The 14,847-nt window shown below is 43.5% G+C and overlaps 1 protein-coding gene across 1 annotated transcript; it reads left to right on the forward strand.

Annotated features, from left to right (window-relative positions):
• Positions 1-5,798: 5,798 nt before the first annotated feature.
• Positions 5,799-11,537, forward strand: MRPL15 (mitochondrial ribosomal protein L15). Its single transcript, XM_061438760.1, has 5 exons — positions 5,799-6,153; positions 6,694-6,848; positions 7,376-7,541; positions 9,709-9,832; positions 10,266-11,537. The coding sequence occupies exons 1-5, from the start codon at positions 6,043-6,045 to the stop codon at positions 10,601-10,603; spliced, it is 894 nt and encodes a 297-aa protein (XP_061294744.1). The 5' UTR covers positions 5,799-6,042; the 3' UTR covers positions 10,604-11,537.
• Positions 11,538-14,847: the final 3,310 nt, after the last annotated feature.

The following is a 14,847-nucleotide window of genomic DNA, read 5'->3' on the forward strand; positions in this document are numbered from 1 at the left end:
TGACCACTGGTGAAAAGCCACAACTTGTGAGCTATGGTCTCGTTTTGTTTGGGAGCTCACTGAGGACTGTACCCTGGGACACAGCCTCTGAACGCTGAGGAGCATCTCTGGAATGGGGGGCGTGGGCGAGGTCAGCATCTGTATGATTTTGGTCCAAGTGTTCAGATGGTCAAGCAGCATTTCTGTAGGTTGCTGGTAGTCAGGAGAAAGTACGGTTTTGGTGCTTTTCTGAAGGTGGGAAGATACCAGTTTGGGTTCATAAAAATTTTCACCTGGAAGTATCTACTATCTGAAGGCCTATTCTTCGAGTTTTCTCCTGGAACACAGATGCCTCCTTCTTTACTGTCTGAGCCACCAGGTAAGTCCCTGGATGCCTCATTCTTGATCTCCACCCTGAACTCCTTTCAGGGGGTATTGAAGGTCAGGGACTGTTGACTTCATTCTTGTAGAACCAGACGGCAAATGACATTGTCTTAATCTAGTGGAGAGATTTAAAGCTATATTGTTGTTGTCTAGATGCTAAGTTGGCCCCATGGACTGAGGCCCGCCAGGCACCTCTGTCGGTGGGATTCTCCAGGGAAGAATACTGGAGTGGGTTGCTCATTTCCTCCTCTAAGGAGGTCTGGGTCTTCCTGACCCAGAGAGCGAAGTCGTGTGTCCTGCATTGCAGGCAGATTCTTTAACGGAGCCATCTGGGAAGCCCTAAAGGATATATACAACCTGTCAAAAGAGTAACAACCAGCCCCAAATGGAGCCAAGCCCTTTGTGCCAAGCCCACATCATCACCAAACTGAAACTCACTACCTGAACTTGTCTGTTTCAGTCTCTGGAAAGATGTCAGAATCAGTCTGGAATTTCCTGGTGGGTATGAGGGTGTTAGAGAGCCTGATAGGATCCCTTCCATCTCCCCCCAAAAATGAGTTAATCTGCTCCCTCTTGATGAAAGTGAAAGAGGAGAGTGAAAAGGCTGGCTTAAAACAACATTCAAAATACTAATATGGCATCCAGTCCCATCACTCCATGGCAAATAGATGGGGAAACAACGGAAACAGTGGCAGACTTTATTTTGGGGGGCTCCAAAAATCACAGCAGATGGTAACTGCAGCCATGAAATTAAAAGACACTTGCTCCTTGGAAGAAAAACTATGACCAACCTAGATAGCATATTAAAAAGCAGAGACATTACTTTGCTGACAAAGGTCTGTCTAGTCAAAGCTATGGTTTTTCCAATAGTCATGTATGGATGTGAAAGCTGAGCGCTGAAGAACTGATGCTTTTGAACTGTGGTGTTGGAGAAGACTCTTAAGAGTCCCTTGAACTGCAAGGAGATCCAACCAGTCAATGCTAAAGGAAATCCGTCCTGAATATTCATTGGAAGGACTGATGGTGAAGCTGAAACTCCAATACTTTGGCCATCTGATGCGAAGGGCCGACTCATTGGAAAAGACCCTGATGCTGGGCAAGATTGAAGGCAGGAGAAGGGGACGATAGAGAATGAGATGGTTGGAGGAAGCACTGACTGGATGGACATGACTTTGAGCAACCTCTGGGAGTTGGTGATGGACAGGGAAACCTGGCATGCTGCAGTCCATGGGGTCACAAAGAGTAGGGCACGACTGAGCGACTGAACTGAACTCTTGTTCTCATCTTCTTTCTACCTCTAAAAGTCCTCTGTCTGTGCAGCTCCTCAGACCTTTCTGCTTGCCATATGGGATGCTGCCCAATTCATGAATGGTTGCATAAAGCCATTAGTTTTTAATTTACTCAGTTGAAGTTATGTTGTTGTTTTTTTTTTTAAACTGAAGGACAATTGCTTTACAGTATTGCATTGGTTTCTACCAAAGATCAACATGAATCAACCATAGGTTTACCCATGTCCCTTCCCACTTGAACATCCCTCCCACCTTCCCCCCACATCCCAGCCTTCTAGGTTGTTACGGAGCCCCAGTTTTGTTTTTAACAGTCCTTAGGGAGTCCAGGGTAAAGAAGATAGTGAGCAAAGATCTTAAAAAAAAAACCAAAAAACAAAAAACTTCACATTACTCACATGATAGCCAGAATGCTGAAAGTTGAAGGTCTTATACATGTTTTTTTTGTTGTTGTTTTTTCAATCATTCTTGTCCTGAATCTGAGTGCTGAAAATTTTGTGGGTTCTCAAAACCCTTAAATTGATGCTGATTAAAAAAAAGGGGGGGGTGTGGCTTTGGGGATTTTCATTGAGAGGCTCATGAATCTACAGACCAATTTGAGGAAATCTGACAACTGAAACTTCTAAGAACTGATAGATACCACAGACCAATTTGAGGAAATCTGACAACTGAAACTTCTAAGAACTGATAGATATTAATTTTGGTAATGTTGGATTTCTGTCAGTAATGTTTTATACTTTTCATCACATAGACCTGAATAGCGTGAAAGTTGCTCAGTTGTGTCCAACTCTTTGCGACCCCATAGACTATACAGTCCATGGAATTCTCCAGGCCAGAATACTGGAGTGGGCAGCCATTTCCTTCTCTAGGGGATCTTCCCAACCCTAGACCTAGGATCGAACCCTAGGTCTCCCGCATTGCAGGTGGATTCTTTACCAGCTGAGCCACAATGAAAGCAGAAGAGTACTGGAGTGTGTAGCCTACTGCCTTCTCCAGGGGATCATCCTGACCCAGGAATCGAACTGGGGTATCCTGCATTGCAGACAGATTCTTTACCAACTGAGCTACCAGGGAAGCCCCATTGGCCTAATATTTTGTCAAATTTATCCCCCCCAAAATCCATATTTAATGCTGTTTTAATTTTTAATGATCGTCATGTGGGATGTTATTTCTCCCACCATGAATTAAACCTGTACTCCCTGAAGTGGGAGCATGGAGTCTTAACCACCAGACTGTCAGGGAAGTCCCACTTCATTCTTTTATATGACTCAGTGGTCACTATTAACCAGGGCTGGAGTCAGGATGAACTTAAATAGTTGCTGAGGTGTTTTCTTATTACAAGGTCTCCTTAATGTGATTTAAACAGGGGCTAGCACAACACCCCAAGCATGTGGGTGGTTAATAAACATTATCCTGCAATGATGATGATGATGTAAAACTTCTATAGACATAAAGATCAATGACTTATGACTTATTCACCACACACCCTTAATTTTACATTCTTAAAACATAGGTGAGACTCATCAAATTTTCACTTTTATATGCTTGGTCAACATGTTGCTATGGGATAAATTGGAGTCTACAGCTAACCACAAACAATTATTACTTGTACTATTATTAACCGATGTCCACCAATAACATTACATAGCCTATACAACAAAAAGCATCTACTTCCCAGAAGTGCAGCACACTGTTTTATGTTTCCTGTGTCTCATTTATTCAATAGAAATTTTTTTGATGATAAAAAACAATATTGGAATGAACACTCACCCAGAAGCTCGTAACTTAGTGAAAACTATGATTTTTCTAGATAAGGGGGAAAATTGTGTTTCTTTCTGAAGATTAGGACATATTTTGCAACATATTTTGCAATTTTCTTCCCAGAATTATGAAATTTATAACAGAAAGATGATGAAATATATTAAACTGAGAAGCCTTAAGGTCAGAAACTAGCTTTTATTTTTTCACTGTATTTCTTTCTATATTTCTAAATAGAGTCTGGTCTTGTATCGTCACACTGTTTTACGGAACTCACATATTTGTATTTTTTTTTTCAATTGAAGGATAATTGCTTTACAGAATTTTGTTTTCTTCTGCCACATATCAACATGAATCAGCTACAGGTATACATATGTCCGCTCCCTCTTGACGGAGAAGGCAATGGCACCTCACTCCAGTACTCTTGCCTGGAAAATCCCATGGACAGAGGAACCTGGTGGGCTGCAGTCCATGAGGTCGCTAAGAGTCGGACACTGATCGACTTCACTTCACTTTTCACTTTCATGCATTGGAGAAGGCAATGGCAACCCACTCCAGTGTTCTTGCCTGGAGAATCCCAGGGACTGGGGAGCCTGGTGGTCTGCCATCTATGGGGTCGCACAGAGTCCGACACGACTGAAGCGACTTAGCAGCAGCAGCAGCAGCAGCAGCTCCCTCTTGAAAGTATTTGTGCTATTAGCTTTACAAAAGGCTTTTTTTAACTTTTCAAAAGTACTCATTTTTGGAAGATCTCCCTTACCTTACCTTCAAATAATCTGGGAACAAAACTTTGACTTCGTCCATATTTTTGTAACAAGTTCAGTAGCTTGCTCAAATATTGCTCAAATAAAGGAATGAATGCAATTTTTTCTGTAGTTTTTTTCTTTTTCGCCCCGACACAAGCAACTTGTGGGATCCGAGTTCCCTGACCAAAGCTGGAACCCCAGGCCCAGCAGTGAAAGCTCAGAATCTTAACCACTGAACTACCAGGGGATCCGCTTTTGTTTTTTACACTTGATTTAAAATAACTTCAAAAAGGTTTAGCTAAACATAGAAATAGCTGCCCTCCAAAATTTTATTTCCACCTTCACTACTTGTGATCACCAGTAGGAACAAATCCCCAGCAAGACGGTGAAACATAAAAGAAACAGTACAGGAACAGGGCATGGTCTGTATCACACTCACTTAAGACAAAAATAAGGAAGCTGATATTTCTGAGTGAAAATAATGTACTTTGGGCTGCAGATATTCAACTTCATACTATTAAAAAAATACTACTTACATAGTATAAGAGGCAGTGTATGAATCCTGGCTGCTTACTATTAGAATTTGGTTAGGCTGGTAGCTTATTAGAATTTGGTTAAGCTACCAGCCTTGCCAAGTCTGTCAAAGGAAATAACATCTAACCAACAAGGGGTTGTTTAGTTAGTGAATCAAGCCAGGGTGGCTCCTTCATTAACAGCAAGTGAAGTCAGCAAGCACAGGTTGGTACCAGCCAGCCATTGGTAATAGCTCGACTCTGGGTATTATTCTTGTATCTCAGGGTTGCCAACTGAAAGGCACTCACTATCTGCCTCTACAAGGATGAAGTCAGGAGCCACTGCAGCCCCTGTCTTTCAACAACCCCCTCACCTCAGAGTTCAGGTCTGAGATCAGGAGTGAGGCATCTATGTTCTGGGAAAAACTGACAGAACAGGCCTTCATATATTCAGATATTTTCAGACTTTACAAGCCCAAATTCTTGACTTTCCTTGTGTCTAGAAAAGCAGTGAAATCATTAAAGGGGACACCTGCTCCTCCTTACTAGCAGGAGCTTCTGCAAAATGTGCTTGACTCCACTCATTTCAATTGCTCAGATGTGTCCAACTTTGCACGCCAGGCTTCTCTGTCCATCACCAACTCCTGGGGCTTGCTCAAACTCAAGTCCATCCAGTCGGTGATGCCATCCAACCATCTCATCCTCTGTCGTCCCCTTGTCCTGCCGTCAATCTTCTCCAGCATCAGGGTCTTTTCCAGTGACTCTTGACTCCACTAAAATAACATATAAGCCGACCTTCCCCCCTACCTCTTCGGAACTGTTTCCCAGAGCTCAGTGGCTGTCTTCTAGGCTATAGCTCTCATTTTGCCCCAAATAACTCACAGCTCTGTGTTGTGCAATTTTTCAGTTGACAGGGCGTATAATCAGCCCAGCTCCCAGCTCCAAGCCGGAACTTCAGCTCCGAGTATGCTATTCGGGGCTCCACGTGGCGCTCGGAGAAGACCCTGCCTCTCTAAGCACCAGACTGTGAGACAGCTCAGAACACACAGTGACACCAAGTCCTACAACGCGCAGCGTTTCAACGCGTGTTTGTGCGGCGAAAGAAAACGCAGCACATTCCAAGCCAAGAGCAAGGCACGATCTCTCAAAATACGGTCCCATCTCCAGTGAACTAAACACAAAGCCAGCTCAGCTCGGAGAAGGTAGCCTAGCGTACCCGCCGCTGCCTGGATGAAGACCGGCTCCCGGCGTGCCCCGAGGCCTGCGGCGCTGCGCGCCTGCTGCACGACGGGGGCGGGGCCGCGGCCGTAAAGCAGCGCCCGAGATCACGTGGGTGTGGATGCCAGGCGCCCTTGCTGCGTCTCATGCAAGCGGGTCATGGCCGGCCCGGTGCGGGGCGCAGCAGGGCCTTGGGCCCTGGACTTGCTTCGGGCCCTGCCTCGTGTGAGCCTGGCTAACCTGAGGCCGAACCCGGGCTCCAGGAAACCGGTAAGGCTGGGGATGGCGCGGGAGTCCTGGGGTCGCGGGTCTAGAGACGCTGTGGGAACGAGGGGCCTTTGAGCCCCTGCACTTGAGTGATGCGGGAAGCCTGCCCCGGTAGTCCCAGCTCTCAGGTTCGGGTTTAGAGGAGTAATCGGGTTAAGCTGGGCGAGGAGCGAGGTCGCAGGAGGTGCAGATGATTGTTTCATTCAATATTGGGTTAGCATGAAGTGCTTTTCCATTATACCTGTATCTTAAGGGGAAAGATATTTTACGTTCTGCAAGTCACTGAACACAGCTAGAAAAGCTGTTATGGGTATACTGTCACCTTAAAAATCAACTCATTGCTTTCGCCAAGTAAGAAAAAAGTTTTCTTTATAATTTGGTGTGTTGACCTCAGAGCAGTTCGAATAGTGCCTGGCACGTAGTGGGTTTGGCCCTTTGCTGGCTGGAAGGATGAATGAGGGCCTTACCAACAGACAGCGCAGAGGTGAAATATACTTTAAAAAGTGCATCTGCAGCTCATAAAACAGTCTTCTCTCCTTCCAGGAAAGACGACGAAGAGGTCAGAGAAGAGGTAGGAAGTGTGGCAGGGGCCACAAAGGAGAACGGCAGAGAGGAACCCGGCCCCGGCTGGGCTTTGAAGGAGGCCAGACTCCATTTTACCTTCGAATCCCAAAATATGGCTTTAATGAAGGACACAGGTAAGTTTGCTTTGTTTGTGGTTTTATTTTTTTGCTTTGCTTTGCTTCTTAGTGTAAAAATTTGTAATTCTGAGAATCACCAAATGATAGCTTGGTAGAAATTTAAATCCACTTCTTTAAATTAGCAAACTTTTGCTACCCTTCCTTTGAACCATTTTTGGTAATGAAGTTTAGCCTGACTTAGTAGAGGAAAAAAGCCAGAGGTTACACTCAGACCTGCAGAATGGAGGTAATGATGCATGCTCTGGAGGTTTAGAATGATTTTATGTTTAGAACTCTGGCCCACTGTCATCACCCAGCAAATGGTAACTGCTCGCTCTTTGAGATCCAGTAATGCATAATTCAGATAGTATGTTAAATTTTTCACATATTTATTTGTATAAATGAGCGAAGTAAATGTAGGAGTTTTATTTTAAACCAACTAAATTGATACAGGAGAGCACGGGACAGAGCTCTGCGTTCATCTGGAGGTCTTATAGGAGGATAAGTCTGGCTGAGTTTTCCATCTGTTGTTGGTTTTTTTGTAGCTTCAGACGCCAGTATCAGCCTTTGAGTCTCAACAGGCTGCAGTACCTGATTGACCTGGGCCGTGTCGATCCCACACAACCTATTGACTTAACCCAGCTGGTCAACGGGCGAGGTGTTACCATCCAGCCATCTAAAAGGGACTATGGAGTCCAGTTGGTAGAGGAGGTAAGTCTGAATTAAATTTTTTTGGGAGTTTTGTAGATGACTGTTTCTGATTTCCATATAATCAACACTGTGCCTCCTTTATTTTTATCTCTTTTGATTTGTAACCATTATGTAGTGGTTGATTGTGTTATATTCAGTTGTGGTTTTAGAAAGCCACTGTTCCCTTGTCCTGGGTTTTGTTCCTGTGTATCCATTCAGCTTGCTGCCTCACTCTGTTTGGTTCTCTGTTCAGATGTCATCCTAGTAGGAGGATCTTTTTAACTTTTTTTTTTCCTTCCAAATTATTTGAGGCTTAAATTATTTTTATTGTGGAGATGTTCTTTATAAAGGAACACTCTCGTATCTGACGGTCTGCCTTATTGTGCCCAAAAGGGTTTTTCTTTGAATATATGAACACCTGATATTTATTACCAAGCAGTGCAGGCATTTTTCATTGTCTTCCTCACTGTAATGTCAGTTTTTTTTGAGTACAGGTGCTTTGACTCATTGCTGTATTTTCAACTGGCTTGTGATAGTCACTCAGTATTTATGGAAGAAACGGATGAATGAAATCCAGTTCTGATTGTAGGGAAGAGGTTTTCTATTTAGAGGAGTTGGCCAGGAGTTTTATAGGCAAATGAACTTGTACACTGCTAATCAATTAATGCCCCCCCACCCCCTTTTTCTTCTGTGTCAGTAATACAGTTGATCGCTGTGTAAGTGACTAACTTAGCGTCCACTAGAGGGAAGCATAGTTTATGGGAAGACCTTTCAGATCTTTGAAAAAGTAAACTTGGCGATAAAAGTTTTCCAAATAAATGATTTGAAGAGAGAATACCAAATACAGGATTAAGCCTCGGTATTCTACTTTAGGCATATCAAGGAACATGGTTATAAAGTAACATACGGAAAAACCCATGACCTCATGAGACCTTAAACTGCACATCCTAACAGCTGTGGACATATGTCTATTAAACTAGCAGAAATCATTCTGAAATCTTTTGGTTGAGTATGTACAGTTATTCATCATTTACAGCTTTGTAAACCAGTTGCCCTTTTCTGGATTTCAGATTTGCAGTCAATATTGGGTAATAAGATGGTTTTGATCTTTTCAGCATAAAATGACCAATTTAGGAACATGTGTCCTAAGGTAAAACAAGATAAAAGAAACTTAATTGATATAAAGAAATACTAAATAGGCATCTTACAGCACTGAAAATGCTGGAAGTAACACTAGTGCCCAGAGACAGGGAAATGGTTAAGCAGTCTATGGAATAGTAATGAGAAATGTCAGGTAACGTGGCAAGACCTTGTTTTATTGAGTCAAAGGTCTCATTGATTGTAAAAATGCCTACCAGTATCAGGGAAGGGAGAAATGTGTCTTAGAATTGATGGAATATTTTGAAACTGGGAGCCACCTTGTTTCAACCACACGAAAATAGCAGAAAAAATTTTACCACTGCAAAAAGAATGGTAGTGCCACCATCTTTTTATTTTTGTCAGAATCTGTTTTGAAATCAGGCCTAATGAAAGTGACCAAAGACAGGACTTGAAAAAGTTCAGAATTATTTTTACTTCTGTGGTCTCTGCCTCTTTCGCTCAAGAGGGCTGGTCCCCTCCAGAGCTCAGCTATTTTGTTCTTCCGTTGGCTCCAGCATGCTTGTTCCCCTGTTTAACCATCTCTTGGCCTCTTGCTTACTTGTGGGTCAGGAAGGTAAGCTTCTGTCTGTATCACATGACATAATGTTGTGGTTAGGAACACAGCCACTGGGACTAGGCTCCCTTGCTTTATGTTCTTGGGCAAGTTGCCCAGGCTCTCTGTGCCACCATCTATGGCATTGGTGTCGCAGTAATTCTATTGGTTTAGAGTTGTTTTGAGGGCTAAACAATCTCCTGTTAAGGAGGTGTTGGGAATGGGTGCTTATGATGGTGCCTGCTGAATATGTAAAATGGAAGTCTTATTATCCCTGCTCTTAGGGAATGAAAACTAAGAAAATAGAGTGGCCTAAAGAAATGAGGAACGATTTGGTGGTGTTTGATAGGACCTCTAAGCAGAGGTGTTAAAGTAGGAGCAGCTGCTGGGCTGGAGGCACTCCGGAGGAGAAAACAGGGCAGGGAGGAGGCCCTCGTGATTAGTTTGCTGGCAGCCCAGCCATCTCCTCACACACTTTGTTTTGATGGATGACAGGGCGCTGACACCTTTAAGGCAAAAGTTAACATCGAAGTTCAGCTGGCTTCTGAGCTGGCCATCGCTGCCATCGAGAAGAACGGGGGTGTCGTCACGACCGCCTTCTACGACCCGCGAAGCCTGGGTAAGCTTGTCCTCTCGGGGCTTGAGTCAACTGCCTCACCAGGGCTTGACTTGTTCAGACACCTCGGTTCCTGTTTTGGGAATTTCTGCTAGTGGTGTGGCTGGTGGGGCTCCGTCTTCTGATACACCTCAGCTAGTATGTCATAAAATTTTTTAGAAAAAAAAAATCTGGAGCTTAAATACCCTATGTTTAGAAATTCACTAATTGTTGGTAACCCAGGAGTGACTTTGACCTTCAAGATGCAAACTTTTGAAGATCAAGTGTTTCCATTTGTTTACTTAAGTCTACTAAGTTAAGAAAAAAATAAAAAGTTTTTGGAATTAAGCTCTCATCTTGGAAATACTTTAATAAATTAAAAGAATATCATAAAGAGAAAACCAGTATATATATCACCAGTATTTGCATCTCTCTTTTTATTAAAAATGTTTTTTAGAAATTCTGTGCAAACCCATCCCGTTCTTTCTCCGTGGACAACCCATTCCCAAGCGGATGCTCCCCCCCGAGGCCCTAGTCCCCTACTACACTGACGCGAGAAATCGAGGCTATCTGGCAGATCCTGCCAGATTTCCCGAAGCAAGACTGGAGCTCGCCAAGAAGTATGGCTATATTTTACCTGACATCACTAAAGACGAACTCTTCAAAATGCTCAGTTCTCGGAAGGATCCACGGCAGATTTTCTTTGGTCTGGCTCCCGGATGGGTGGTGAACATGGCAGACAAGAAGATTCTGAAACCTACGGATGAGAAGCTGCTTGAGTACTACAGCTCCTGAGCTCCGTCCAGGGGAGCCAGTGGTAGGGCACTGGAAGGGGTGCTGACACATGTTTCCCACTGCATTGGCTCAGTTTGTGTTTCTGCAGAGGATGATGTTTTCTGTGTAATCACGCCTTTTTTTTTTTTAATCAAAATTAAAAATACAGTAAGCAATGACTGCATGGAAGATGTGGATCTGTGTGTGTCTCAGCAACATGAGCTCGCTGGCACGCTGCCCGAGGGAGTAGGCAGCTCTTAGACCATTTCCCCTTGAGTTTTCCATCATCTTCCCATTCAGGTCTTGTCTTATTGTTGCAAATCAGAATGAATGCAGATGGGCTGGGCTTGCTTTGTTGTCCTCTCGGTGGGGGTCCGAGGGCTGCTGATGAGCTGGTGTGCCTCTTGGTTAGCCCTGAGGATCCTCTTACCCAGAGTCAAGACAGCAAGCCTTTAACCCAGACTGATGAAGATGTTGGATGGGAGTGTAAGGCTGGTGAATAGTTTCTAAGTATTGCAGTGTTTTCTGGCAAGATTGAAATGAAAATTCCAAGTGAATTCATTTTTCTCAACTCTGGCAAAGCTGTCAAAAATAATCAAACCATTAACATTTTTTTTCTTTGAAGAAGGTAAATATTCCAATTGATATAATTTTATTTATTTCCTAGACTTTGGAAACCTTTGTTTTGCAGTCGTTTTAAATGCTTTTGAAGAAAATGGTCAGTGGTTATATAAGCTATAAGAACAGTTGGTAACGTGAAAATTAAACTGTTAATGTAAAAGGTTTAGCAGTCAGTAAGCTTTTTTAGCTTTGCAAAGATCTGTTGTATCTAAACCACGTGGAAGCTTAATTTATCCTGATGTAATTAAATCTTGAATAATTCCTGGTAATTCTTCTACAGTAGAATTAAAATGATTGCTGTTTATTTTATTAAAATTTTTCTTAAAAATCTAAACAGTGCATTATTTTGTCAATTTATCTACCTCAGATATTGCTGGTATAATATTCAATTGATGAAGTAATTTATGTGCCAAGAGGATATTTCAGTTTATGCAGGATTATTTAGTTTGGTTTGTTATTAAGCCATTTCATAGTATCCAGAACTCATAAGAATCAATACTAGGATTACCTTTTCTGATAGTCACCTGTGAATTTCAGAGGATAGGCAACAATTTTAAAACACGCTTTTATTTCCAGGACACCCGGTGACAAGAGTTGGCAGTGCTGGGATTAGATTTGGCTCCACTGATTGGAGCCCCGGGTCTCAGTGGCTTGAATGAGATCAGGTTTCTCGTTCTCTGAAGTGGAGTGTAGCAATCACTGTAGGGTCGACTGGTCTCTCAGTCCCTGGCTTCCCCCAGTCCTAGAGAGAGGTGCATCTTTAGGACCCAAATACAACCCACACAGAGCCGCTTTCCCCAAGACGAGTCTGGAAGCTGCCACACAAAACGTGCACTACACCCATCCCACTGGCCAAAGCTTGGCTACAGCCCTTTTCTAACACAAGGGGCTGAAGTCTTTTCTTTGGCAGCTTGTGTTCTCAGCTGAAAAACCCTGATGGGTGAATCACGAGTGGGAATGTTGACAACCAGCAGTGGGGGTTGATGCCTCTTTGGTATTGACCAAACTTCAACCCTGAGGTTAGTTGACTTAAATTAGACAAACATCAAAAAAAAGTGCAGAATTCATTATTTCTGTGCTTAATAGTAGGGGTTTCTGAGGTGGCTCAGTGGTAAAGAACCCACCTGCTAACGCAAGGAGGTGGGTTTGAGTCCTGGGTCAGGAAGATCCTTCGGAGGGAGAAAGGGCAACCCATTCCAGTATTCTTGCCTGGAGAATTCCATGGACACAGGACCCTGGTTGGCTGCAGTCCGTGAAGTCACAAGAGAGTCGGCACAACTGAGCATGTGCTTAATGGTATATTCACTGTTCTGTTCAGTAAGTTATAAAACTAAGTGAATAATTCATCAATCTGGGTAATAATGATGTTTTTGAAGGAGAGGGATGATAAAGAACCAGACACCATCTGCTTTTTTTCCGTGCCTCCTTTTTCTAAACATTTTGACCATCAAGCTGTCTTAGGCTGCCTGTGTTAGATTCTAGAAAGTTATATGGAATACTGTATGTGGAAGAAGAGAGAGATTGCAAAGAAAAACAGCAAGGTACACAGAAAACATGTTTTTGATGATTACAGTGGTTCATTAAGAGAATACACTTTCATTTTTTAAAGTCACTGGGAAAGGTCCTCAAAAACTTTCTATCATGAAAGTAGCCAATGCCTGTTTTGAAATTATGTAATACTGAAGTCTAAAAAGTGAAAGTCCATATTGTCTTACTGTTAACTGGTTCCTGACCTACTTCCCAGAGGTGAGAAAACCACTGGTTGGTTTGGAGTCCTTTTTTTTTATTTAATCAAAACGGCATAGACGGCAAATAAAGGCAGTTACCTTGTTACATCTAATACCGTTTCAAAAACGCTTTCCATTAGAGTAAACAGCACCTTTTTTCTTTCCCTTTTTTTTTTAAATTATGAAAATATGATAACACATTTATGGGAGACTTGGAAAATACAGACCAAAGTTACTTGTAATTCCACTACATAATTACGATTATTTTTTTTTAGTAGATTTTTAGTTTTGATGTCAAACTCTCAAAAATTAATAGAGAAAAAAAAATTAATAGAAGAGATATACAGAAAAGTGGGTATAGTAGACCTGAAAAGCACTATGAACTAATTCAACATAATTAAGATTTGTACAGTTTTCATGCAACAGTAGGATACAAATTTGAAGTTTCCATAGACTATAAGCTAGGAGACACTGGAACATATCCAGGGGCATAAACGAAGGTGCATAAGTGTCATAGTCTAAAAGTGTTGAAACGTTACAGTCTGTTCTCTTGTCATTGTGGAATTGTGTTAGAAATCAATATCAAAAGTTAATTGAAAATAACCCACATATTTTCAAGTGCAATGTGACCTTTACTGAGAGAGATACTTAGCCGTTGAAAGCCTTAGTGAAGTTAGACTGAAAAAAACACAGGGCGATTGCAGAGAAGAAAGCATTTAAATGAGAAATTAATATCAAACTTATAAAACCCCATGTATTTGGAACTTAAATGTCCACTTCTAAATGATGTCGACTCTTATTCTTAACTAAGGTATTCACATAGGCCTCGCTGGTGGCTCCGATGGTGAAGAGTTCACCTGTAATGTGGAGACCTGGGTTCGATCCCTGGGTCAGGAACATCCGGAGAAGGAAATGGCAACCTGCTCCAGTGCTCTTGCCTGTAGAATCCCATGGACAGAGGAGCCTGGCTGGCTACAGTTCATGGGGTCGCACAGAGTCGGACAGGACTGAGTGACTAGCAAGCCGTTCACACAGGGTCCGTTAGATAAGTCCCTTCACCCTCCTGGCTGAAGCGTGGTGACCGGTACTGTTTGTAGCACAGGCTCAAATACCGTGATGATTGAGTTGTCTTGGGCTGAGGAAGGCTTCTATGACCTCAACCTTTTGTGCAGAAATGAACTTCCTTACATTTAAGCACATCCTGTCCTGTGTCCATCTGGAGTGGACCACTTGTCTCTGCAGAGTGTGGGCCTCGCGGTGGGTGGGCTACTACCACCGCCCACCCCCACCCCCCGGCTGTGCTGCTGGAGCTCGTCTCGTGATTCACTTCACAGCCGTGTTGGGGGGCCCCGACAGGCAGTTCTTCAGGAGACGTGAAGGGGGGAGGTAATCATGGGCAAGTGGATGATGGGACCTCAGCTTCCAGCCCCAGAAAGTACTCAAGAGGCCCTTAGGAGTGTCCCCCGCGCCCAGTAAATGACTCAGCTACCCGGAGCCGCAGTGAGAGTGGAGAAGGAGGCGGGCAGACACCAGACTTGCTGAAGTTGGTGGTCTCGGGCCCTCCAGGTGGAGGGGAAGTCAGGAGAGAACGATAAAGGGAAGAATGAAAACAGGAAACAGGTGCCTGGTGATGCGTCACGCCAGGGAGCACTTGCTCGGGGCTCGGGGCTTAGTCACAAACAGCTGTATCCTGGCCTTAATCTCGTAGTCCTGCAGCTCATTCTCAGCGCAGGCACGTTCCACAGTCTGTCCACTCGGCTCTCATCGGGGTCAGCAGAGAGACTGGAGCCGCGTTATATAACAGTGCCCTGTGCCAGGTCATTTCCAAGACAGCAGGTCTAAGTAGGAAAGCCACACGCCCTCCATCTACATCCCAGTCCTGCCTGGTGTGACTTAAGCCTGTTCTCACCGGACATG

Source organism: Bos javanicus, chromosome 14 (genome assembly GCF_032452875.1).
Source record: "Bos javanicus breed banteng chromosome 14, ARS-OSU_banteng_1.0, whole genome shotgun sequence".
NCBI lineage: Eukaryota > Metazoa > Chordata > Mammalia > Artiodactyla > Bovidae > Bos > Bos javanicus.

What these genes read in the sequence shown, in the direction of transcription:
- MRPL15 (XM_061438760.1), top strand. Translation starts at nt 6,043, where the DNA reads ATGGCCGGCCCGGTGCGGGGCGCAGCAGGGCCTTGGGCCCTGGACTTG. An exon ending in ACCCGGGCTCCAGGAAACCG is followed by an intron (nt 6,154 to 6,693) that starts GTAAGGCTGGGG and finishes CTCTCCTTCCAG; the next exon opens with GAAAGACGACGAAGAGGTCA. An exon ending in GGCTTTAATGAAGGACACAG is followed by an intron (nt 6,849 to 7,375) that starts GTAAGTTTGCTT and finishes GTTTTTTTGTAG; the next exon opens with CTTCAGACGCCAGTATCAGC.